At 34.1% G+C, this 27,446-nt stretch overlaps 1 protein-coding gene across 1 annotated transcript in view; it reads right to left on the bottom strand.

Moving 5' to 3' along the window:
* Window positions 1-27,446, bottom strand: part of ASCC3 (activating signal cointegrator 1 complex subunit 3) — a 270,969-nt gene that overhangs the window by 66,949 nt on the left and 176,574 nt on the right. Inside the window, exons 16-29 of the mRNA XM_059828883.1 lie at window positions 26,837-26,956; window positions 22,535-22,699; window positions 21,585-21,671; window positions 19,170-19,346; window positions 16,794-17,019; window positions 12,887-13,041; window positions 9,044-9,142; window positions 8,392-8,560; window positions 6,223-6,443; window positions 4,729-4,814; window positions 3,018-3,184; window positions 2,733-2,878; window positions 2,504-2,624; window positions 368-510 (exon numbers count right to left, since the gene is read on the bottom strand). Coding sequence (XP_059684866.1) covers window positions 368-510; window positions 2,504-2,624; window positions 2,733-2,878; window positions 3,018-3,184; window positions 4,729-4,814; window positions 6,223-6,443; window positions 8,392-8,560; window positions 9,044-9,142; window positions 12,887-13,041; window positions 16,794-17,019; window positions 19,170-19,346; window positions 21,585-21,671; window positions 22,535-22,699; window positions 26,837-26,956 — 2,082 coding nt within the window. The remainder of the gene's footprint in view (window positions 1-367; window positions 511-2,503; window positions 2,625-2,732; window positions 2,879-3,017; window positions 3,185-4,728; window positions 4,815-6,222; window positions 6,444-8,391; window positions 8,561-9,043; window positions 9,143-12,886; window positions 13,042-16,793; window positions 17,020-19,169; window positions 19,347-21,584; window positions 21,672-22,534; window positions 22,700-26,836; window positions 26,957-27,446) is intronic.

Raw genomic sequence — 27,446 nt, 5'->3', positions numbered from 1 at the left:
TCACAGATTTCCAGCTGTAAACTTTGGAGAACACTAGTCCTCTTTCTTTTATTCTTTGTCTTATCTTTGTATCAAAGACTTGTATCATGTGATATATATTGTCTGGGACAATGGAACTAGCATTAATAATAGGTATGCAGGAAAAACAAAGATAAAAGGGTTTGCATTCTAAAGTTCAGATCTTGCAAAGATGTTTATACAGTCTCAATGCTGACACTAGTTTTAATACATATTGATATTATGCATATGCATAGCTGTTTCAAGATCTACCCTCAAATGACTCTTTTGGTTTAGATGTATTTTCTTTTCAAACAAACATCAATAAAATAGAAGCAAAGCACAAATAATGCAGGTAAAATGATTCTACCTCTCTTTCATCCATCTTCAGCCATTGTTTGGGATCATCCTCGGTGGCTAGGAAAGCTATCAGATCTAAGGCAGTAAGCCTTGTCTGACGTCTGGATGACACAAAAATAAGAACAGGCTTGGCTGGAGAATGACTCCGAATTGCTGTTGAGGAAAACAGAACTTGAGAATTAGGCCCTTTAATGACAAAAACTAGAGTTTTTCTTTGCAATACCTAGACAGCTGATATACCTCTCTGCTGACAATATACAGGTATGTTTACTTAGTCTCTATTCTGCCGGATAGATACAACTGAGGTGAACATATACCATCTCTGAATCAAAGATCATATAACTATGGTTAGCTGAGTCTGAGTTAATTTGCCCTGCTACTTCAGTGATCATTGTAAGCTAAAGGTTTAAGAGAAGCAGTTAGGAAAAAAACCCACCAAAACACCACAAAACCTGGACAAGCTTTATAGACTTCAAAGGTTGTGAATTTCTTTATCTCAGCCTAATAACTATGTTACGTTTTTTCTACTCTATTGGGATATGTTGTCAGTGCCATCAAGGTCCAAAACTTGCTTTCTGTCTGACCCAGAGCTCAGATTCATGTCTGCCTGCAAAGGATCACTTCAATCTACTAAAACTAGAAAAGGTAAAAAAGGTAGAAAGTGACTTTTTAACAGCTGCAGTGAAAGGCGGGCATTATGGTACAAAGGAACTTTGTTTCTGTTAGTTACTAATTAGTCTGATATATTTAAAACCAATTATGTTTTAAGACTTTTTAAAAAAGCATTTTCTTGCTCAGCCCATGTTTGAAAAGTTTCAGGTTGCAGCAAAATTTTTATGGTCTCAGGAATAAGTATTGCCATGGAAATGCTAAAATAACTTTGACTATATCACGTCAAACAAGTGGGGAAAAAAGCCCTCAATAAACCATATGTCTACAGATTTTCTAACATCAACAAGCACTAGAAGTATAAACAGGTGTACACAGAATTTCAAGTACTCTCTCTAAATCTTTTATAAATCCATCTGTGTGTTTTCTCATGTAATTCTCATTCTAGCAATTAAATTTATGCATTGTTAATTCCTGAAAACTATTTTATACTATCCACAATCACATATTGTTCCCCAGTTCTTGAATACTACCCAGCATGTGCTCCTGTATATACACACTCTATATAGTTGTGAAATTACTGAAATAGGATAATTCATGTGTATTTATACCTTACAACTATATATGCCAATATATCTATATTTTTTAAAAGCTCGGCAATCTAATGGATTTTTGTTGCTTCAGGAACAGGTGTGGCAGAACGGCCCATGACAGATTTATTGTTCATTAGTGTTTTTGTACAATGCTCTTGTGGAGGTGTAAATAATCTGAGCTGTCAAGATTGGTCTCTAGTCCACAATCAATACTTTGCTTCTGTCATAAGGCTAATTAAAACAGCTAAAAAGTCACCTCACAAATGTCACCTCACAATCAACGGCAGTTCACGTCACAAAATTTATTTTGGAGGTTATTTTTAATTGATATAATAAATATTCCTTATGTAATCAAAACAAAACATGTTCAAATAAAATATGAGACTTTTTCTTAAATCTATCCTGCTTGCCAGCTTTGTTAAGAATAAAAAATTGAAAACAGAGGCATATCTGGATACACTACAAATTTTGAATTTTATGGTTATTGCTTTGAAACTAGAATTATAGGAGGTCAGCCTGACTTGCAACTTCTGTTCACAATTTTTTTAATGCTTACATACAGTGGTCCATATGAAAATACCTCAGCAGATTAATAATATGAATGGTATTATTACTTTCTAAATTTCAAGTATTTTTACAGAAATGTTTCTTTATGGTGTTAAACACTAAGAGAAAACACATTTTATTTCCCCTTCGTTAGCACTAATTTTATTCTTCTGTTCTAAATACATCACATTCCTCTGTATATGTTGCATTTGCAGCACACTATGTTTCAGACAAATAGCTTTGGGCCATTAGCAGAGCAGATTCCCCCTATACAGGCTAACAGTACATACAGTAACACATGTTGTAAATGTGCTTGCTGCAAATGAACTGTGTAAAGTGCTCAAAGTATTTTTTTTCTGTACAGAAAGAAGCAAAAGGTCTAGGAGCTTGTTGCTTACCCTGAAATGCAGGTTTGTTCATGCTAGCCATACGAGGACAGTAATGCTGGCCAGGGAAGCCCTGAATGTGCACCTCCAGAGGAACTGGGCGTACTGATGGTCGGAAGTTGAACAGACCCATCTACAAGAAAACATATTTTTCAAGTTTAACCTTGAATTATCTTATAAATTGCTATTTTGTTTTTCTGCAGCACAAATACATATCTATCTTCTGAAACATTTTTCATACCTGATTAATATTTAGCCAGTCAGCAAGGTCTCTGGCATTTGCTAAAGCAGTGGATAAACCAACTACTCTTACAGGCTTCTCTGTGTGAGATGAGATGAAGTTTGTTCGAGACACAATGACTTCCAATACTGGGCCTCTCTCATCCCCTAAGTAAATGAAAAGTCCATTGAAAAACAGAGAAACAGAAAAGGTTCAGATGTCAAAAAGTATATTCGCGCCGTAAGTATCAGCACACTTCTTCAAATTTAGCAATGATTCTGATTAAAAAGAACCAAACATGCTTACCTAGCAGATGGATCTCATCTATGATAAGAATGGAAACCTTCTGAACATAGCTTCTGTTCTGCCAGCTTCTGCTGACACCATCCCACTTCTCTGGGGTAGTAACAATCAGGTCAGCTTGGGCAATAGCTCTCATATCAGGAGTCACATCTCCTGTCAACTCTACAACCCTGTAATCAACAAAGATGGTGGCTTGGCTTTACAAAGCTTTAGAACATCTTAATGTTCAAATATTAACTCCTAAACATTAACTCTTAAAAGAGAGAAGAAACAAAATTAAACAAAGTCATTTTGTTTCTGGTCAAATACTTCTAACAGGATTTTCCAAATTGTTTTAAGTACATAAAACTGTCTCTTTGTTTTCCTAGCAAATACCATATAAATACCAAATACCATTCCTTAACAAAACCATGTAAAAAGAGGAGGGCCAATATGAGTCCCAACCCTCCATGGTTAATTTGTCAAAATTAAGATAATGTTAGTATGATATAATGTGAAGCATAACATCCTGTCATAGGTAGGATGAAAGCTTTCTAGAAAGCTACCAAGTTGCTGCCTGCTGTTCTGTATACATCTCTGGTTTGAATAAGGAGGCTAGATTGCAGTGTATCCACATTTGTTGGTGAAGTTCCATTAAGACTGGAGAGAAATTATCCTGAGGTAATTTTTTGGGAAGACTAGCAGAGTTTTTCCAATTGTTTGCCTTATTATCCTTTCAAGTTCTACAAATGATCCATCATTTTAGACTGAATATAATGGATTTTTGACATTTCTATGACACATTCTACATCCAGTTGAATATCTAATAAAAATTCCTTAAAGTAAGGTGTATCTTCTGTTCAAAATTTCAGTCACAAGTAATAGAGTGAATTTCAGAAAGGAAATATTACCTGAAAATATTTTTAAATTATGAGGCAAATAATTTATCCTCACAGGCCATTAAAGTAGAAAAAAAAATAATTTGCCAATTATTAAGTCACTGCTATGATAATAGGAGGAATCTCACCGGTAATTTCATGTACACAGAGTAGCACCTCTTTCCATTGAAACCTGTGGTGTGCTTTGAGCTTTAACTTACAAAAAAGGCTATATTTAGGAAAGGAAAAGGCCCTAAATAATTCATCCTATGGATATAATTTTTAACTCAAGTAAGTGTAATATTGGAAAGCATCAACATGAATGATACACCTTATGGTATATATAGCTTGGTATATACCATATATATATTCTATATACCTTATGGTATATATACCTTATGAATGCCAACACCTAGACGATCAGCAAGAAATTAATGTTACCAAGCAATAAAATTATATCTAATTTATATATGAAGGACAATATATGAATACTAGTATACAGTTCATGCAACTCCTATGAGTTCCTTATAGCTGAGGTTTCTAAAGAAAGCTTATCTTGGACTGCAATTTTCGATTTCCAAGGATACTGCATTGAGAAATCTGAGCTTCATATTTGTTATACTGGCAAGTAATGAAAATGAAAATAGCTGGGTATCAAAGTGTATCCCTTTTTCAGTTTTGATTTTGCTATCACTACAATGACTATTGATAGCATTTTTTAAGTACTAGAAATTTGAAGGATAGTATACAGACAAAACCTATTTCGAAATACTCAAAAGTATTCTGTAGATTTCATTCATACTTGATGGGCTGTTCTTTTGCTTCTCATTTCTCTGACTAGGTAAGGAGAAACATACTTTTTACCAAGTTTTTCTTCAATCCTAACTTTCCAGTCCTCAATTCTTTCACGAACAAGTGCTTTTAAGGGCGCAATATACACTGCCTGCAAAAGAAAAGTCACAAAACCATAACTTAAACTAGAAACTTTTCTTGAAGTGTACCTACAAGGAAAAAATTATTTAATACTTGTGAGATTTGAACATACTAAATATCTATAAAATAATTAAGGCCTAAGTTCCTTGAATGACCTACAGCAAGATTATATTTAAAACAGACTTAACACTTGAAAACACTGCTTTGTTTCCTGAGCCATTAACAAGCAAATAAATTAAGAAACAGAAAGAATACTCTCTTGAAATAGAAGTATTTATCATACCATTTAATATCAAAACCCACTTATATAAATAATGTCATTTTTTGGCCAGGACTCTAAAATCTGCAAGCTAACATTCTAGAACAGAACTAATTCTAGAACAGAATTTCCAGCAAGCAATATCTTAGCTGGTTTCTAGTTATGTCATTAAATTATTAAAACATTACCAATTAAATTAAAAAGATGATTATATTAAGCAAAACATCACAGTATTTTCCTCAAAGGAGTCCGCTGTGCAGGGGGCAATACTCTGAGATGTAGAAACAATATTTATTTACAGATTTATGGTTAAATATTCTGAAGCTTTTGAACATGAAGAAACTGCTACATGAAGAATTCACATACATTCTTTAAAATGTATAGCCAGGTTTTCAGCTTTATTAAAACCTAAAAGATATATTCCTTTGAGAACTGGCTATTTTGTAAGTCTAACAGATAAGCTGAAAATGTATGACTGTCTTGTTTACCTCACTTGGACTAACGAATTACATGAAGATATTGAAATTTCAAAGATGAATAAGGGATTTTTGTACATGATTTCTGTTAATTTCAAAGGCTATTCTTTGGTTAAATCTCACAGTCAGATACAAGTATCTTTTCCAAAGACATTAAAGCTAAAATGTGATTAACTAAGACGAGATGGCTAAGTCAAGATACAGATATATATTCAGTTTGAAAACAAAACCCCAAAAGCTGAGTTGTTCAGCTTTTAGACAATTTAAGAAATAAAACACAGGTGCAAGCTGGAACAGAAAATTGGCTTGTAACAATTAATTGCAACTTGTTTGTTTAAATAAGAGAGAGACTGGGCTAGTTGTATTGACATGGAGGGGAACTAATAGCTATAAAACATTACTACTGCTAGTAGAAGGAGATTAAAGCAGGAAATGCAGATAAGTACAGAAAAGGAAATCCAGCATGCCTGTACGTCATGTTTTTAGATTTAACTCTAGTTGTACACTGATTAATATATAAAGTTGAAATAAAAGCATAATGTACATAATGCAGTTCCATTTTGTATCCAGACAGGTATAAATTGGAGAAAGCAAAATTCAGTTTGCCATAGTCTTTTTCTAGGCTTTTGTATTGCTGAAAACATGCCTACACAAGATAATTCTAGTAAACCTATTTTACAAACCTTTGATGTGGGATACTTGTTAAAAACTCTGAAGATGGCTAATTCAGCTGCAACAGTTTTTCCAGAACCTGTAGGTGCTCCAAGAAGAACATTGCAGTCTGTGTGATAAAGTGTATGAAATATCTGGGTCTGGATAGGGTTGAAGTGTGTGAATTTGTACAGGACTTCATATTCCCGATGTCCCAAGGCTGTGATAGGCAAAGGCTGAAGATCTAGAAGCTCTAAAACCACAAAATAATCATAACTGCATGACAAGAGATGCCGTGACATAACATAGCTTATTACGAAGATAAAGATATTAACCAATACTTTAGTGGAAACAACTTACCTTGGAAATTGTTTTACTTAATATCTCATATGACACAGAGTCCACATTTGGGTCATTGTTAACTTTGATGAGGAATAATGAAAAGTTGATTTTAGAGCTCTGAAGTATTTCTGCAAGTACTGTTAGTATTCTGATAGCTATGAACCAGCCATTTGCATAAATTAGTATTTTTCTTAAAGCTGCTTCCTTTTTACTTAGTTGTAGTAAGTTCTAAACTCACTGTATTAGATTATATGTATGTCCAGCTTCCTACATCAGAATGTGGAGTCAGAGGACAGTATAGTCTGTATATTTTAGATTCAAGGAAAAAAAATCTATTTAAGAAGGAAGGATTCTTTGCTGTTTCTAAGTTGTTGGAGTAATACAAATCAGACGAGTACAACTAAATTTTGCATCTAATCCTTTAAACATGTAATTAAATACATAATCTTAATAAATAAACAAACAGCCTTTCAATATATGATTCTCAATATATCTTGAGGGCATCTGCTATTCAAACAATTAGAGATTGTGGAATTTGGAAGATGATATATATAACCAGATTGGATTTGGAATCCTACCAAATTAAGGAGACTGCAGTGATTCTGCTATGCAGATGCTTGCTTTGAAGTTTGGTGTTTTTTTTTTTTTTGGTTTTTTTTTTTTTTTTTTTTTTGTGGCTGGAGGTCTCATTGTCTTTTCAGGGTGCTTCACATTAAGGTATGATATGGGAGTCATAAAATCTACTGAGGCAATGATGCCTAATATTCTTCACATGCTTTTCACTGATACCTTATGGCTGTTTTGCCATTCTCACTGAAACTGTGATTTCTTGGGCTCTGTTGAGGAGAAAGAAGGTTTTTCTGTCTAGCAGGGCCCTTATGTACTTCATTGCTGAGTGGGAACCAGATGGGAATTGAAATCAATTACCATAAATCCTAGAGGCTCCATAACTGGTGATGTGTAAATATCTTTCTGTTTCTTCTGAATAGTAGTCAGTGATCAGTCAATTAGATAAAAAGGTTACACATGCTTTTCCAGACAGCGTAGGTACAGTATAACAATGGCTAAACACTTCACAAACACATGTGAATTTATGCATGCCAAAGGACAACACCGTATGAGAACTGAGTATTTCTGAAGGCACTCACTTCATAGACTGCTAGATGAGCCAAATGTAATTACAGTGGAAAGGTTTTACAATGACATCAGGCACAATGAATGTATAAAGCAATTTATGTATCCAGAAAAAAAGAAGCAAAACACAAACATATGCTTCTGTGCCAAGTGTTAAAAAAGGAGGGGGAGGGGAAGGACATGACTTGATCAGCAGTGCTGACTTGAAATGCGATGTTCGGTACTGTAACAGTGCTTGCTATGATGAATTTATATTAGTAATAAAGTTTAGTAATAATTTTAGTAAAATGTTTAATATTTTCAAAATTTTAGCTGTGTTTTTTGTTTGCTGAATGCCATTTATAATACAACCGTCCACTCTAAGATTATTTTTAACCAGAAGAAATGTAATGCTTACAAGCACTAAGATAAGACATACTGTAACACAGATTTGCTTAGTTTTATATGACAGTTTCAATTTTCCTATGGTTTATAGAGAACCTGGTGTAACTAAAAGGCTGGTATTATGTTGAGATGAAATGAGCTGCTTTTTGTTCAGGAGTTTAAAATTTTAGGGAGCTTTAAAATTAGTGAAGAAATGGTCTCAATAATACAAATATATCACAAAGTGAAATTCTGTATACTTTTCTATGATGAAGCAGAAGTTAAGAGATTTATTGCACTATTATAAAGAAAACCAATATGAGCTAGATGAATTAAACCAAAATGATCAAATTTGAAATTACCTGTATGGGGTGGATGTCTCTCTGGAAGAATCAAATGTTGAAAATTTATGATACATACAGCCTCTGCTCCTAACCATCTATCAGACACAGCTCGAATGTAATATTGGGAAGGAAGAGGTTCAAAAATTGGGATTGTGAACACCAGCAGTTGAGGTTCTTTAGTAATGACCTGATGCAAATATGTAGAGAATAATTACTGCACAGACAAATCAGTAACTTGAAAAAACATAGTTTGCCTCACTTCCATAAGCATTACCAACACAAAGCAATAAAGTATGTGTACAACTCCATGTGCAAAATGTTCACATCTTTATAAAATATTTCACCACTGGGAATGGATTTTGTTTCCACGGACTTCAAAAGATAAAAATAAGGCTAGCTCTTAATCTTTTTCTTTGACAGACAAAACCATTACAGTCTTTCTTTTTTCACCTGGAAATAACTGTCCCACCAAAAGAGGAGGAGAAAAAGGGACATCTGAGATTAGAAAACATCTTTGTGGAAGTCCAAGCTTATCAAGTACATCTGATACTGAAAGTCGTGCTACTGATCTGAAAACCTGCTTAGGTCAAAATACTGTTTGACCTTACAAATCTCCATCTCACCAACTCTATTTTTGTCTTTCTATGAGATTCTGAATAAAATCCATTACCTGTTTTTTTTGAATGATGAAGTACTCTGAATGATAAATGTGATCATTAGTAGGGTCTTCTACCCAAATCCACCAGGGCTCTCCAACAGTGCCGTGTACCTTTAAGAGCAGAAAAGACAGCTTTGTTATAGGTGTAATGAAGTTCTCTAGATTTGCTGGGTGTGTAAGATATATTTCTAAATGATGTAGGCTTACACAGGAATATAGAAATATAGCAATCAGAGCTAAAAGCAATATAACATTTCTAATTAGATCAGTCTGCTTAAAGATCATGTTTCAATAAGAGTTTCCTTAAGGTATGTATAATATAAATGGACATGCTATAAACGCAACTGAAGCTAGTGCCTCAGCTGTTTATAAATAGACTGAAGTCCCAGGGTTTCCTCTAGGCTCCTAAAAAAGGACTCCTCCTTTTCCTCCTTGTACTTCTGTCTTTGGCTTCTGTATAGAGGATTGTCTTTTGCTATCCACTGCTCATTTTTCAGTCAAAAACATTCTCTCAGGGAAAATTGGACACTGAATTGTAACATTCCTCTCTCCTCCTCTCTCTCTTACCCTCTCCTCTAGAAAGATACAGTAAGTGGATTCAAAAGGCTGTAGATATAGTCATTGCTACAGGTGAAGTAAGAAGAACATAAATAGAGCTGTCTCTTGATGATTCCCATGCCATCTGGCAACACTTTATTCCATCCTAGATTTTTGTTTGCTTTGTTGTGTACCTTATTTTGCAATGCCAGCCACAAATCATAGCTAGGTGTGATGCTCAGTTAAGAATGTTTGTTTCTTTGTCAGAATAAATGACTTGTGCCAATGTGCAAGCATTTTACTTAAATATCTAGGAAAAAAATAAAAATGCATAGTAAAGGAGTATGGAAGACATACTATTAAATGAACATAGATTTCTGATGTTTCTGATGAGGACTGTGATAAGGTACAAAACCAGTATGAAGATGAAAAAAAAGTTGGAATTATTAATAAACTTTAGTTAATAGGAAAAACCACAAAGTTCATAGTTGCTTCTAATGGCAATTTTAACACTACAGGAATCTGGTATTGATTCACACAGCACACGTTATTTTTGGCATAATTAGTTATTGTGTATGTGTTGGAAAATAGTCTGTACTGGCTTTTGAAGACAAAAATATGTACTATGATTATAACTAAGGTGCTCTTTTTCTTTTTTAACATGGTTGCACAATAGATAAGTAAGTAGAGGGACAGTAAAGACACTGTCATTCCTTCATTCCTTTTCATTACATTTGAATTTCACTAGCAGCTTCACTGGGAACTGAAGCAGTGAAACTGAAAGGACACAGGTCACTGCAAGGTAACATTTCGAAAAATTACAGTGAGACTATTACTTCATCAGGGTTTAGGAGAATTTAAGAGAGGAAAGAAGAATTAAGGAAGGTGATAAAGTTCAAAGCTCACAAATTTTGTTATCAACTGTAACAGCATCTTAGTTTTGGAGAGTCCTGTGACAAAGCTGCATGGGGAAAGAAGGGCAATGTGGGAACAGGCAATGCAACACACTCTCCAGTAACGATTCTCAAGAACTCTGGGGAGCTCTTAAGAACTGACACATACCTATATTTTGAGCAACCATTGGCCTCAAACTGCATGTCTGATATATGACTTGGCTAATTAACACTAGTTGCATGATTCTGTATTTCTGCTGGATGACTCCTGGCTGCAGTAAGGCTTACTTGCTCTGTCTGAGTATGTTTATAGTCCTTTGCTTCTAACAATATAATAAGAATTTTCCACTGGGATATGGCTTACATGCTTTTACCGAACTTAAGGGCTCCCAGCACTGAAAACTGCAGCCATTAAAGACCAAGATGATGTCATATCTCACGACTACCAAAACCTATCTTCTTTGTCTCGTAAAGGCAAGTGCAAAATTTGTGATGAGATCATTCTAGAATTAGGCATTGAGGTAAAGGAACAGCCTTAAAAGAACAAAATGTTAGCCAAGCAAGGTATTTCAGTTAAGTATGGTATTTAAATTTTTCATAATCTGATTTTATCTGACTACTCCCATTCTTTGAATGGAATTTTTGGCAGCTAGTTTTTGTATCAATTACAGCTATACCTATAAGTTTCTATATTCTTCTTCTGAATAGCTTGCTAAAATACTGTGTGATGATGGAGAAGCAGTTTCGGAGTGTCACTCACTGGTTGAATTTAAAAGACAGTTAGTAATTTTTAGAGACTTAAAGTTTAACAGCTTTTTTTGTTTATTTACTGTGATAGAAGTTTCATTTACTAAAGAAACAAGAAAATAAACAGCTACCTTACAAAAATAAATAAAAAAAAAAGTTTTCCAAGTTTTGATGAGTACCAATATACAAATTCACAGAAAAAGAGCTCCGTAAGTTGAATGGATAAAACAATCATAATGTTTCCAAAGCAACCATAACGAAAACTGTGTCAAGGGGTCATAGCAGAAAATAGATTTTTGCTGAAGTTTTGCTGTAACTTTAGAAGTTCAGAATTGAAATAAGAAAGCATAATTCTGTGTGGGCCCCTTTTCAATTTGTAAAAATATAGAAGTAACTAGATTTTGTAGAAAAATCTAAAAATGGATTGAGAAATTACTTTGTATTAAGACACAGTTTAACATGAAGAACAGCCGTGGGTTTTTTTTGTCTTTAACAGATTACAGGTAAAGTGGATGAAAGATTGAATAAGAAAAAACTTGGTTCAATCCTAAAAAGTAATGCTTGTTTGCCTTCTGAAGTACTGCACAAAAATAAGGCAGCAAAAAATAATTCATGTTATAACTCATGTTAGGAATCCATTCAAATATTTCTGTAATAAATCCAGGTAGCAAACAAAATCTAACTTTCTATATTTTGATCATTAATCTTCCATTCATAAGCTAACTTGGTGAAACTTCCAAAAGAAAAGAAAAAGCCTTTAGGCAGGGAAAATAAATTCTAAAATAATCTAAATGTTTGTGGACTGAAACTCTAATTTACTTGTGATTAAGGTAAATTTGTAATCTAAGGGATTTTAAAATTATTTTTAATAAAAGGACAGATACTTAATATCCACCTTTCAGAATAATTTACCTTAAGCATAAATCTCCTAAGTGTTAAAAAAGATAAATATGCTCACCCATTGAGGTATCTTTGCCTTGTTTCTATAGAAAGTTTCAGAAGAACCAGCAACAATACAATGCCCCCATGTGGACACTTGTATTTCATTTAGATTTATCTTAAATCTATTTCTAATGAACAGATTCTGAATCAAAGGGTGTGGGTATATCTAAATGTGCAACTAGTACAACTCCTTTCACATAAATTTGCACCATAAAATATAGATGAATATAATTCCAAACTTGTCTGACCAGAAAAACTGAGATAAGTCCCAACAGAAAAAAAGACACTGACATTGTGAATGTACATTTGTAAAGCCATAAAAAGCAGCAGAACTTGGCATACATGAACTGTATTTCAAGGCTTTATTTTCTGCGTTTGACATTCATTATTAGTTCAGAGAGCCATCCGTGTCTTCCTTTTTCTTGCTTCTCCTTTTTGGGCATATAACTCAAATCTGTGTGTGACTGCTATTAATATCCAGTATAAGAACTTGCTTCAACATGTTATAAACAGCGCAATACTGTAACAATTAATGGAAATGAAAAAATGATCTCTGAGTGCTGCCTTCTACAAAAGTCTTAAAGGTCATTCCATTCCTATAGTAAGATTTACTTTTTAGCTAAAATAAATATTTTTTTTCTTATCCAAACAGCTATGGGCTCCCTGTGATCATCTCCTTTACTGAAGCTAAATTAATGCTTCCTGTCCTTCCTCCACTGCCTTTTTTTTTTTTTACCTGATCGTTCCACGTGAAGTCAGGAGCAATGTTCAGCCGAACTCGGAGCACCGTGCGGGTAATTGGCTGAATTGTTGCTTCCATTATGATGGAGGGGATTTGATGGACACACTGTTTTACCTTTAACCCAATCTTCACATGATGCAGCATATGACCTGCCAAGAAAACATTAGGTGTAACAAATTTGCATTTCCAGGAAAAATAATACAACTCCAACTTTCAAATAGGCTTTTAGAGAGAAGTATTATTGCTTGCATGTTTTACTCTTAGGTGCATAAATGTCTGACTCTCTTGACCTGGCATGTCTGAATATTTTGTAATACTTAACTTGAATTAGCGATTTAGAGCCTAGAAAAATCAGTATTAACCCACCCTGTTGGCAATAACTAAGGGGTTAAAATAACTATTAAGAATTCACACTGAAAACATATTATGTCAAGCTAGTTCCCTTTCCTTTACTGACTTTTTGACCAGGCTTTTACTAAGCCATATAGTTCTTTTTTAAAGCATGAACACTGACCTTTTACTTAATGAAGGGCACACATTTGAACTTCTACAATTCTTGTGTAGTGATTCAAAGCAGACAGACGCTTTTCATAAAACTGAATAAAGGTAGTTAATAGCTTAAAAACACACACAAGTAAACATCTCACAGCAGCTCTGATCTTTCAGAATACATCAGTGTGTAACAGAGACAAAGGAAAAACTAAATGTTGCAATGTTTTTTATTTTCTATCACAGTCATGGTAACTAAGGCAATAAAGTGATTATATTAATTAAAAAAAATTCTTGTATTTTACAGCTGAAATCTCTGTTTGCTTGCTCTTAAGTTTAAATGTAAAAGTAAAATATAAAAGTATGTAGCAGTGATTTCTTTTTTTCCTGAAAAATATTGCAACTTCTGGCTTATTTAGGGAAAGAAGGTCGATTTATCACATTTTCACTGAAATTTCTTATATAATTATGTGGAGCATATTTTAAATTTTAATTGTAATGGTCATAAGTACTCACTGTTAAAAGCCATCTTACAAATAGCTACCGATATTTTCTGATATCATTATGTGGTTCCTTTACACACTTCCCCATTTAAAAAAAAAAAAAAAAAGAGAAGAAATCCTATTATTTGCATTATGTGCAAAGTGAAAAGGTGATATAAACTTTTTCTTGCTATTGCACAATATTTAGGAGCATAATATCTTGCAATTGCTAACTTTTTATATTGATCCTGACTTTCCCGCTTTGGTTTTTCTTATTTAACAAACTGGCAGATTTTGCCTCACACAGGTGTTTATCTATACTCTGAAGTAATGAATGGTGATCCTGCTTAAGAAGCAAATCCCTAACGCAAAAGTTTTCACACATATTTAAACAGTTTAATTTGCAGGTGGTAAAATAAGTGCACCTCCAGCAAGTGGATTATTAAAAACCAAAATAATTATATTGGTACAGCTTGGTGATATATGCAGTATTATAGCATACTTGCACAGCGGCTGGCTTTTGCAACTTGTGGTAAAACTGCAGAAATCATATTAAATAAAGGTAACTGCCAAATATTCAAAGATATGACTCAATAAGCTTATGTAGGCAAATACACTTTTTGCCTTACACTTTCTGTATCACGATGTGTAAGGTGAACTTCTGTGTTTGTAGAGGATAGCACTGAGGTTTCGTACACTTACCTGCTAGGGGAAAATAAGGCTCCTCTCCCAACTTCTGTAAAATACTATAAAACTCTCTCTCTCACTCCCCCCGCCCCCTTTTTTTTTTTAAATAGTCACACTATGAGAAACTATCAATGGCATTTAAGAAATATTAAAACCTCCTGAACAAAAGCTGACTATTCAAGTAAATAGGTATATTTAGCAAAAGAAGAATAAATTTTGCTTATTCCACGATGATTGTCATCTGTATTCTGAAAAACCAGGACGGTTTATCTCAGATAACACAGTGATTTCTCGACTTTCTGGAAGCTCCATGGTTACATTGCAACAGTGTGTAGTTGGTGTTGACCAACTCGTGGTACACTGGAATCCAGGATCTGTGCACACAAAGTGCTCCTCATTCACTGGGAGAGCTGGCACCCATATGATGCTTTTATCTCTCCCTAGGCCATGGACTGAGTTAGACAGCTAGCTCCTGTCTTTTTATTTTGTCTCCAAGGTCACAATAACATTTATAAAAGAAGAAATGCTAAGGCTGAAGCTAGTCCTATGGAGTCAGAGAACAAGGCAGCACCTGGAAGCTGTGCCTTTTCTCATTTCAACATGGCTTTGAATTCAAATAAAAATAAGACGGCTGCCAGGCAAACGCTTCCTTCACACCCTTGGTGTCAGAAAGAGAGGCTAGACAGGAAGAAGTATGCCAAGTAACAGTATTTCACAGAGATGCGCAGATCAAGTTGCTTTGATGTTTATAAGGCTGAAGAACACGAAATATCATTACATACTGTCAGCAATGACCTATTTTCACAGTCAAATCTCAAGTCTCATCTACTTTCAAACTAAGTTAATATAAACCAAAACTAGACATTTTATAGGTATATATTGATACATTTCCATCTTGTCAGTATGTGTTCCACTATGTTGAAGGAAGCAAAACTGGTTTTGTATTTTAATAAAAATTTCTTACTTCTCCAAGGGCAAGTATGGGGAGAAAGAAGCATAAAAAAAGAAAAGAAAAAAAGCACTAATACAATTAATGGAAAAGAATATTAAGTATTAAAAAGACTGCACAAAACCACAAAAAAATTAACAAATCTGAATAAAAAAGTGCTATAACGCTTCTGAATAGAAAAGCACGATAATGCTAGCACTTCAAATAAAATGTTGCATTTTTAATACATTTAAAATTACTATATATTATAACACACAGTTAAAGTAAGCTTTTAAAATTTTCTCATAGTCCTTTGGCTTAACTTATTAAATAAAATTATAGCCTCTAATTCTGCAAACTTTTGCATATTTATTTGACTTTTTCCACCTAAATTAGGCATGTAACAAAGCTTCCTAAGTTAGGAATGTAGTTCTCTTGTCAAATGACATAAATATTAAGTCAGAGGTCATAACTTCTAAAAAGCAGTGACTATGAATTGTATTTTTATTGTAAAATTAGATTTTTTTAAAAATGGCAGTGTGTTTCTCAACAACTTGGCAATAACAGGTGCAAAGAAAGCCCAAATAAGAAAAAATACACTAAGATAGGAAAAAGAAATACATTGCAAGCAATTTTTTTTTTCAACTTCAACCAGCTGGTGGACAGTTTACACACAACAGTTTATACATGCATATTAGAAATTGTCATTATATCTATCAGTAGGCTTGTGGATTTTCTCATTATTGAAGTGTCAAATCCTTTAAAAAATTCCATTAAGGTTTTGCTGCAATGACACCAGTGACAATGAATTCTCCATGTTCAATGAAAATTAATGCAGTGTTTCAGAAGCAGGCCATTTACTGATAGTATACCAGGACATAATAATCTGCTTTTATTCTTTTTCACTTTAATAGTATTTCAATAATAATAAAAAAGGGCCATATTTTGCCAACTGGCAAAAATAAACAGATGCCTTTTATAGTAGTGTATTACGTAATGTGAGCAAGAAGGGAAACACAAGTCAACATAAATATGTATATATACACATATATGTGAATACATATCAACATACATCTCCATTCCACATGGGTTCTGGGGTTGGCAGGACATGGGCTAGCCTTACCCTCAAAGCTGTGCCATATTACAAGCCGTGGAGACTAAATAAACCTTCTTTATTGGATAGACCATAATACCATATTAATGTCTTTACATGGCTTCCAGACCAGAATGGGTATATTAATGAATGGCTCAGATTTTGTTCTAACTTGCCCATTATTACTAATAGTTTAAGCAGATAGCATTGCTGATTTCTCACCTATTTCATCTTTTCTCATGTCCTTCATCTTGTCTATAGTGAGATTCTTCTCTTCCAACTTTGAGAGGACTGATGGTGGTAACACTGAGAACTGTCTCAAAGGGCTAACCCAGCCCCACAGTCGCTTGTCAATGACTTTGCTGAGATTCAGTAGTCGATATGTCATTGCAGGCCAACGTTTCCTAAGGGCAATCTCAAAAAGAGCTCGAACAATACGAGCTGCATTCTGGAGAGTGAAAAAAAAGTAAAAATGTTGTAATTCTCTCATGTATTCTTTGTAAAATGAAAAGGATCCCATAGACCCATCTTTGACAAACCATAACAACAGATTTTCTTTTCAAACTTATTTCAAACATTCTTGAAAACAATTTTTTCCATCACCGTCAAGTGGCAGAACTACCTCAAGATTGCCTACAGAAATTATGAAAAGAAACATGTGCAACTAATTAAAGTTGTAGTGGCAGGTCTGCCATAGAATTTTGATCACTGTTATGCTAACATTAGGGAGTTCTAAATTTATTGCATCTTAATCACTTCTGAAACAGATTCACTTACCGTACTTAGTATCTTCCTCATTCTCACCCCCATATAATATACACCTGCAAACTCAGTTTATATGGAAATTCAAGTTTTAATTTTTCACTTCAGTTGTGCTTCCATAACAGCATCCCATTTCGTGCTGAATTTCACAACATTTGCACAGAAGTTTAACAGTAGTGACTTTTCTTTGACCTGTTACTATCTTCTGAGACTATAACTAAACTGTATAAATCTGCTTTGGACTCGGAAAATTAATTATTAATGTAAGCTTGAATGAGGTCAGTCTTATCCTGAAAATGTAAGTTATGAATTCCTTTCATAAACTTATCAAGCTGTATTATGAAGTTGTGGGTTTTTTTGGTGGGTTTCTTTTTTTTTTTTTGGCCTACCGGTACTATGCCTGGATTAACAATTCTGTTCTTGATTCATTGAATAGAATACAATCATTCTCTACTGGCTCTACAGTGCCAACAGGAATAAAAAGATTATTTAGTCATGATAGGAAGCATATGTTACTAAAGAAGCACATTTCTTTTACTTAGAAAGGATGAATGATTTTCTTAATAGTCACTATCCAATTAAAAAAAAAAAAATCACAATTTGTAGCACTGGTTCCACATGTACAATTTATGAAGATCGGAGAAGACGACCATGTTGCCTCACTAAAAATGCTATAACTGAGAAAGACAAATAAAAGCAGTTGTCTTGAAAGCAAAGATTAAAAGAATCATACTGAGAATCATACTGAAAATGATCTTGCTGTGCAAGTACCACAATTTTTATGATGTGCATAATGATTTCAGAATTTTCTCATTTACACCCATATGTGCTATGAGATGTAAACACTTCTGAAGCAGGTAATGTTAGTATGAAAATCTTGCTGAAGAATATGTATACTTTTGAATATTTAACTCTAATCTTTAGCACCAACTAAATGCAATTTTACAATCAATTCTTTCCAAAAAGGTTTCGTAAGGATGAGACAAAAATGACTCAATGCAACATGTTGCTGACTGTTTAAAAAAAACAAAAAAGAAAAAAAGAGAAAAAAAGAGACATAGGACTGGCTAAAAGGTAACTTTATAATCTATTTTATACATTTGTTATTGTTGCACATCTGGGATTGTCTATGAACATTTTGTCACTTTGAGTTCTTTGGGATCCAGAATTCTAAACTTTCAAGCAACACCCCTTTCTTTCTAAGATGGGCTCTAGTTGTGTAAGCAAGCAGCTCTATGTCACAGACTTGCAGTTCTCTTATTATTCTGTGTAATAACTAAACATGCTGTATAACTATCAACCATTCAGGTGTCAAATCAAGCCAATAAACAAATATATAGACTGATATGTAAATTTGCATGATTATGTCTAGCAATAAAATCGTAAAAGCACATCTTTCTTGTGTAAATCAAGGTATGTGAATAAAACACAAAATATGTTTTGCAGAACTAATTATGAAAGTACACAAAACATAAAAATAGACTGCAACAGTTTTCCAGATTTAGAAGAAAACTCGGTAAGTTACAAATAACATTTCTGTGCAATCACAGTTAGAACTACTGAATAGAGTAAAGACTACAGGGGTAATACGAACAGAAAGGACATTCATAATTCACAAAAAATGCAACAGTGTGCCAAGGTAGGCTTTTGCAAATCTTTTCTACTTAAATATTATACCATGCATGCGCACACACACAGGTTCTGATTTGCAAACCAATTTGCATAAAAATGTACAGAAAAGTTGCAGATCAAGGCCTACTTACATAATTGTAAACATTTGGGAGAATGAAAACAGCAGAAGACACCAACAGATATGTAAAAAATACTATTTTTTACCTGTGCAACATATGCAGAATCTGAAATAAGGGAGAAGCTGTCCATCTCCCCTCTGCTAATGTATGTTTGAAGGAGGATATTAATTTTTCCATAATTGTTTTCCACACCTCCTGGAGCAGGAAGTTCACAGAAATCATTCAGTAAGGTGTCCAGCTCTTCTATTTCTTCTTCTCTTACCTAAAACACAATTATCCATTATGAAGAGGCTGGAGCAATTTGATAAAAATTTTTACACTGAAATCAAATTTTCCTCATGACGTAGTTACATTATTTTTAAATGGAGTCTCTAGTTTCAAAGAAAAAAAAAAAGAAGGAAAAAAGCAGCAAACCCACATCTTCTACAATGTAGCTAATAGACCATAATTGAAACTATCTTAATAGTGCCACAATTACATTTTATTATTCATCACCATCTATTAAGGTTGCCATTGACATACAAAAATTTGATATGCCACAAAAATTGAATCTTCTGACCCCACCATCCTTCATCTGATGAGATTTCATTTTTTATTTGACCAGAGTAAAACCTCTGTCCATCTGGATTAGGGCAATCTTGAATTAACATTAAATGTACTCATTATAGTTACATAGTTTGCATGTGGCATAATACATTTTTAACTCAAAACTGTGAAGTACTATGATTCATGATATTAAAATTTTCACTGTTAATAAGATTAAGTCTTAATATGAGTAAAGAAATATTCATATCTATGGTTTGAATAATGCATAACATTTCACATTCTAACTGATGACCCTTACATGGCAAAACCAGCATAAATCTACATATTCTTTGATCTACTGATAGTCTGTTAGTGTAAAACTTATTTAAAGAGGGTAAATGTTCGGTCCCTGCAGGGAACCAGCTGAAAGTAATTTTCATTTGGACCTGACTACCTGACATACAAAAGGCCCTAAGACAATTGGGTTAAAATCCCCAACTATCCAGCCACTGGTCCTGCAGGAAAGAAAAAGATCACAGATGACTCCAGTGTCAGGGGAATATTATGCTCTGCTTACAACAGCTTTTTTAATAATTTTTTCTGCTCTTGCACAGCACAGTACAGGTCAAATCCAGATCTGTATTTCAGCTGCTGGTGACTTACCTATCTCAAAATACAGAATTTTTAAAGGTATTATGGAGACATGATTCATATTAACAAAAGTCACAATTGTATCACGCAGAGGGGTAAATCCAGAGTTATTCTTGTGAAAATCAATTACTAGTTTTAACATTCAGAGCTGCACAGCAAACGAATCATAAAAAACTGGAAATGATGGTGCACTGATGCCATACCATACAAATCTGAGAAAACAAACTAGAAAAACTATGCTTTAGTCAAGAAGCATAACTACTAACTTTATTACAAATATAGAAACATATCGCATCATATTTTCCATATGCTTTCTTTTTAAATATTCAATTACGCTAAATTTAGACCTAGCAAAGCAATATCACTATCATAAAAAAAACCCTTCTAGCTTGGAAAACATTGCATATATCACTGTCAAACCTCACTGCTTACTATCTTCTATAATAGAAGAGATTATAGCAAAATAGAATTTCTCCATTAGATAAAGAGACGGTAATATTCAGACAATGTGTGCAAATATGTAAATATGTAGATAGTGAGGGATTCACACTGCCAGTTCGCAGAGCCAGGTGAATGAGAGCCAACTCTGATCCGAAAGTTGTATAATTGTGGTAAAATGGCAATAAGCCCAAGCTAATAAACCCTGTGGAGTCTGGCTTGCACCTCTGTGAGATGGAAGCATGGGCAAACAAGCTGATGCCGGCTTGCAATGTATTGTATTGTGTCCTACCCACACAGAATGCAAAAAGGGAGGTTGCAATTGAACTGAGTACGATAGTACAGTAATCTTCTAGCCTGCACAAAATCTGTTACAACTTTCTAGATTTCAAATTTGAAAATAATTCATCAGAATTTATCATTCTGCTAATCTAACATTGTTCCCTGCATGAAGTGTATCACAGAATTAACTTCAGTGAGTCCTGCCTCATTTCTGATAAAGCAAATTGTTCAGGGAGTCATCTAATAATGGTTTAAACTTCAAACAGAAAAACTCTTATATCCCTGGGTGCACCATTCCAATAGACACTTATCTTCACCTGTTAATAATTGAGGAGCTGAAAAGTTCTTAAAAGCATTTAAAAGGAATTCTCAAAGATCCATAACTAGTTATTAAATGTGCACTATAGTTCAGGCTGAACTATATATAAATTTGAGTGAGAGCATATATAGTTCTTGGCAATTATGCCTACTTAGAAAACATTTTATAACGGTGCTTAATATTTAACAAAACTTGGGTCTGTAGACACTGACTATTTATGGCGTGAGTACTACAGAAGTATCTAGTTCTAAGACATATTCTTTGTATGAAAGGATACAACTTTACCTTTATCTGTTCGAATTCTTCAGCTTTTGATACTATAGCAAGAATATCGCCTTCTGTTTTATGAGCATCAAACAATTCATTGAAAGTCTATTAAAAAGAAAATTAATTGATTTAACACTGAAAAGAAAAATATACATATAGCACAAAAGAAAGAAACATTAACTATGATTTAAAAAGGCATATAAGGTTAAAATGTAAGATATTGGAAGACCAGAGTGATGCAATTTAAATAGGAACAATTTCCAGAATCACTTCTCAGCACTTCTAGAAAAACAGTCCCTTGAAACTTGGGCACCCCAAAATCGAGAGACATGCAATCTATGGTCATTTCAAAAAGAGTCTAGGACATATTTGAGTGAATAAATATGTGAGACTAATTATACCTAGTGACAGTAAACAGTTAAAATTATTAATGCCGTCTTCAGCTTTTATTCAAGAAAAAGACTTATTTCCTACAAAAGAAAGGTTTTAAGAAGGATGTGTACATTAAATCAAGCTTCCAATACTACAGAGATTTGTACAAATGCATCTTCCTTACACATTTACAACACAATCTGACTACAGTGCCAAAAGTTGTTTAAGGTTGGCAACCTGACAGGATTTTCATGCAGAAAAACTTTTCTGTAATCAGACTCTATACTTGAACGTGCTATCATGTACCAGTGGTTGCACACACGGTTGATATAAAAATGTTTCTTATAATTCACCTAAAAGAAGACAGAGACTACAGAAATTTCAAATCTCACTTCACACCAAGTCTAATTTTTCAGTATTGCTTTATACTTAGTTTCTTTCTTTTTCCTCTTTATTTCCTCTCTCCCCATTTCGGTAAATACAATTTGAAAATATATTGAACAAATCAGCTACATATTCTGCAATATCTTACAACTATTTTAGGTATAGATTCAAAAAGAAGGAAAAACTCCCAGAAATAGAACATCATATTTTACCTCGATAGTATTGTATTTAATATAGTAGTGGCTGGCAGTTCTGCCTAAATCTGTTGAAGAAAAAAAGCCAGTTCGTTCTTCAAAGCGAATCATGCGGGCTTTGTCCAGTTTTCTGCCGACTTCAATTACCAATTGTTCTCTGTGCTTTTCTAGACCTGGATCCATCTAGACACGAAAAACATACATTTATTTGTATAAAAGAAAAAAAAAAGTTAAGTAAGCAATTTTATTGAGATAACCCAGTCACACAAAGTCAGAAATCAAATAAAAGGAAGGTACAGTTATTAAGTCAAGATTTTCCTAAGATCTCACTAATAACAGTTACATTGACATTATTGACCAAAAACTGTCTGTACAGGACAAAATAATCAGAATAATATTTCTTTTACAATGCTTTGAGACTATCGATACAATGTAGACTAATATTACTTATGAAACAGTAGCATGATTATGAAAGAAATTTACATTGAAGTTCTTGAAAGAAGTTTTAATGATAACATATTCTTCATAAAGTTATCATTACTGTATCACTTCACAAAAACATGCCATCTTATGGTATCTTCTGTTTATGAAAACGGCTGAAGATATACCTTGCCTGGGTATCTGACAGGATGGCTTTAGCTGTATCCCAAATAGAATAAGCTTCAAACTGGGTGGCTGAAATGTTTTCTAGCAAAAAAACTCTAAAGTCCCCAAAAGCTTTGGGTATGTCAGCTGGGATATTCTGACTATTGAGTTATAGACGTACCGTATAAACATCCACGTTAAAAGCACACGAGGAGCTTGCTCTGCCCAACACCACTTCTATTCATATCAAAGTTCAGGAACTTGGACATTTTGTCCAACTAATAATGTACATTATCTCATTAGTACATACAAGGCTGGGCAAAACTTCCATCTGAGTGGGACTGCTGTATAATTGTGTGTTTCCACACCATGCAGCTGGGATACCCAGACTGACAGGGACGGGTGAAAAGGGATTCCATAGTCATGTTAACACTCTGGTATATGTGCACCTGAGATATGGCTCTAATTACACAAGCAATGATTAGTCACCAAATTTGAAAAGACTGAAACTCTGTTCTAGTCCACAGGCAGCACTCTTATTTCAGAGCTTGTATAGTTCAGACTTCCTACAGAGTAAGTCATACCAGCCCTCTTGGTAAATCTGCACCAGAGCTGTATGACCAAGACTGCAAAAAGGAGCAGGCTTTAAGAATTGCTATGCCTTGGTTTGCTCTGGTTTTGTCTGTGCCATGATTCAGTTTCATCTTGTGCTCAAGTGCTTCATCTCATGTTCAATGAAGCTGCAGATGAACACAGCCGTCTCCACAAACCAGCTGCAAGACTAGTTCCTAATATTTCCTGTCTTTGCCAGCTACTCTGAAGCTGTTTCTCCTTAGTTATGGCTTGCCTTATTTTCAAGTCAAAAGCTAAGATGGCAAAGGTCTAGAGTGCTTTTCTCAATAGTAAGTCATGCATTGAGGTCAGATTTCAGAGCAGAGGTGGTAAAAAAAAAAAAGTGATCAGGATGCCAGATGTTTAACATTTCTTAAACCTAAAGAGGGGGACAAAATAAAAAATCAAAACACTTCCCTATTCCTTTGGCAGTCCAAATTACCTGCCAATCTTTTGCCTTACCTATAAAAAAGCTAAAGCTGTAAGAGTAGACTAACATTTTTTACACATAGAAAGGTCTTAACTTTAAAGGAAAGGTCACCAACTTGAAAAGGCTGTGAAACAATACTCCAGTCTAGAGAATCCATGGTTAGCACCCTTCTTGCTGAACTTGCATAATTAGAAATCCCACAGAGTAAAAGACGCAGCCTAGAACAGCTTTAAGCAATACTCTTAAAAATGAGCCTTGGCATGTCCACAGCAAAAAACTGGGCAGGTCTGGAGTATACATACGGAAATTTAAGAAGGCATGATAAAGTACATTATTATTCACATTGTTTTCTCTAGCTAACTGAGGAAAGCTTAAAGTTAGCTCCTCTAACTTTTACAGATGTTCTAAACATAAACATACAGCTTATGGGGATAAAAAGCTTTGCTTAACTGTGGGAACACCAAAGAGTGGAACCAAAAAGAGGAGAAAACAGACAAAGGGGTTACCTTAAAAAAAACCAGCCACCTTTCCTCTGTAACCCTAAAATGATGAGAAAATGCCTGTAATTCATACCACAGGCTTCATTAATACGACACTCACATTTGCTCCACTTTTCCCTTCCACTCTTTGTTTCTTCTTGCTGTTCATCATAATTTTTGGCCATTTTCCCAACTCGGTAAAAGGCATTATTGGCACTTCTGGCAAACAGCTTGAAAAGTCACAAATCAAAGCAGTGGGCCTGGAGTAGCCTACTCCTGGGCGTAGCCCAGAAATGGGCTAGGTGGGGAACAGTAATTATCACAGAGGCAACATGTGGGGTGCAGAATGTGTCAGTGCATGGCAGATGCCTGCTTGCCCTCATCTCCCTATGCAGTACAACACACCCCTTTTGTGTGGTCAGGCTGGACCTTTTGTGCCCTAAAGTAATTACTGGATGTGCAGAGTGCCTGTGGAAAGGGGAAGGAGAACGAGTTTGCATCTTCTCAGCCCCACTGAACAGCTGGGAAGTGTGATCTATGATGGTTATGCAGATATATGTATTCTGAATAGGTAACACTGTCAGCCAAAACAGGATAGAAATTGGCATGCTGCAACATTACTAAGAAACAATAAGATACCAATTATGAAAATTGGATAACAATAACCAGAACAGAAGGAATAGAACAGCCTAAGCGAGCAAATCTCTGGTTATGCCTGCATCTGGCACTATACCATCCATATACTGTCTATAACACATTAGCTTTGAAGTTTAAAACTGGTTTATCTAGAAAATAAGAGGATTGGCATTGGTTTTGCTCCTACATGAATGGATAACACTTCAAACTGATATAATTTGTTACTGCCTTAACACAAAAATAGGAATGTCTATTATTAGCACATCAAATCAGAAGGGGTAGAAAGGAGGTTAGTGGCAGGAAAAGACAAGTGCTGGCAATCTCCACTTTCTTAGCAGCTGAATAAAAACACAAAAGCAAGGAGAGGGGGACCAACTCTTGTTCATTATTTTTTAAATTTACAAAAAAAATTTCTCTTAGTGTTTTATTACTCTTTTTCACCAGTTATTACCACTAGGGTTGCATTTCTTTTAATCTAAAATTTGTTAATAACACCAGTCAAAAATGCCTGATGAAAAAAAAAAAAGGAAGTTATAGGAATGGGACAACAACATTCTTCTCACTAGCAAAGCAATTTTTGCTTTTCACGTATCTGTTACTTTGTGATTTGTGTTATGTAGTGTTATATTAACAGATGGTAATGTACTGTAAGGCTTTTTATAGAAAACAGATTTGAGATCACCAGAGGTCTAAAGGTGTCTGCAGAAGCTTGCTTAAACAATAGCCTACCTACTTCCACTGCAGCTTCCACTATCAGACACAAAAGCTATCAAAACAGTATCTCCTGACATACATCTCTACATGTTACAATGACCGAAACAACTGCTGCTCACAATATCATGACAAATTATGAAATCACAAAACAGATTCAGGACATGTGAAATAAACTACGGTTACCATTAGAGTCAATTACCCGTGTCCAAACTATGTTAACATTAAATGCTTATAAACAGCTGTACAGAAAAAAGTAACAATATTTAGATAATCTATAAACTATTAAACTCCCTAAAAATTATAGATAATGAAAAAAATTTGAAAAAAAGTATGTAACTGTGCTCTGATTTATATCACTGCGTGGAACACTTCTAAACAAACAAAAAAATTTCAAAATAAATGAATAAAAAAATCTTATAATTACTAAAACACAAGAAAGAAAAAAAACATTAAAAATGTCATTTTATAATTTATAAGATGTCATGGGATGAAACATTCTAAAACAAAAGCTGACAGGGGTGGGAGGGGAAAGCAAGCAACTTAAGAATGGTTTATTTTATCATTTATATCTAACCTACAAAACTGAAACACTGACAATAGGCTAAGTTACAGTAACTGTCTGAAAAGAATGAATGTTGTCCTTTGGAGCATAACTTGGCCAGTTAAAATGTATTTTTATGTGAACAGAAGGGACCTCTTAATTCAGTGTTAAAAATACTCTGCTACAGAAAATATCTTCTTCTAAGCGCTTTAAAAGAATTGCTGATGTCAGGTTAAACAGAAATAGCAAATATTTATCCTCACATCAGGGAAGGATTAGAGACCCAGAACAGGTTACAGATTTTTTTAAAATGCATTTTATACCTGATAAGCTTTGTGACTGATGCCATATACTAATGGATTTGCTCTCATCCGTACATAAAGATAAGTGTAACTTATCCACTTTACTGCTTCTTCCACATTAGTTACTGTTCCAAGAGCAATCTGGAAATAGGAAAAGAGACAAAATTAAATGTATATGTTACAGCCGAACATAAGTATTTGGCTGAAAACATGGAATTCAGAGCATTAGCACTAGATTAAAGAAAGTGTCAGTATGTTTCCAACTTAAATTATTTTAAAATAATCATAGGACAATAAATTGAATCATTTACATATCTTCATCTTATGAACATCTAGTAACATGGTATGTTCTGTGACATAATATTATGGATACAGTGACCCACATGATCTTTCCTACACCACTTATGATTTTTACAATTCAAAGATGATTCTGAGCGAGCTTGTTATTAAAAAAAAAAAAAAAAGACAAAACAACATAATTCTTTAGTAAATGTGCTCAGGGTAATTTAAAGAAGAGTACTTCTAAAAAAATAATCTCCATTTAAAAGATTAATTTTTCATACCAGTGGAAAATCACTTTCTGGTTCAAGTCCTAAACCAAATGATACCAACAATCTTTATGATTTTCTTC

The sequence above is a fragment of the Gavia stellata genome, chromosome 2 (genome assembly GCF_030936135.1).
Source record: "Gavia stellata isolate bGavSte3 chromosome 2, bGavSte3.hap2, whole genome shotgun sequence".
Taxonomy (NCBI): Eukaryota; Metazoa; Chordata; class Aves; order Gaviiformes; family Gaviidae; genus Gavia; species Gavia stellata.
This window is presented reverse-complemented; position numbering and strand designations above follow the sequence as displayed.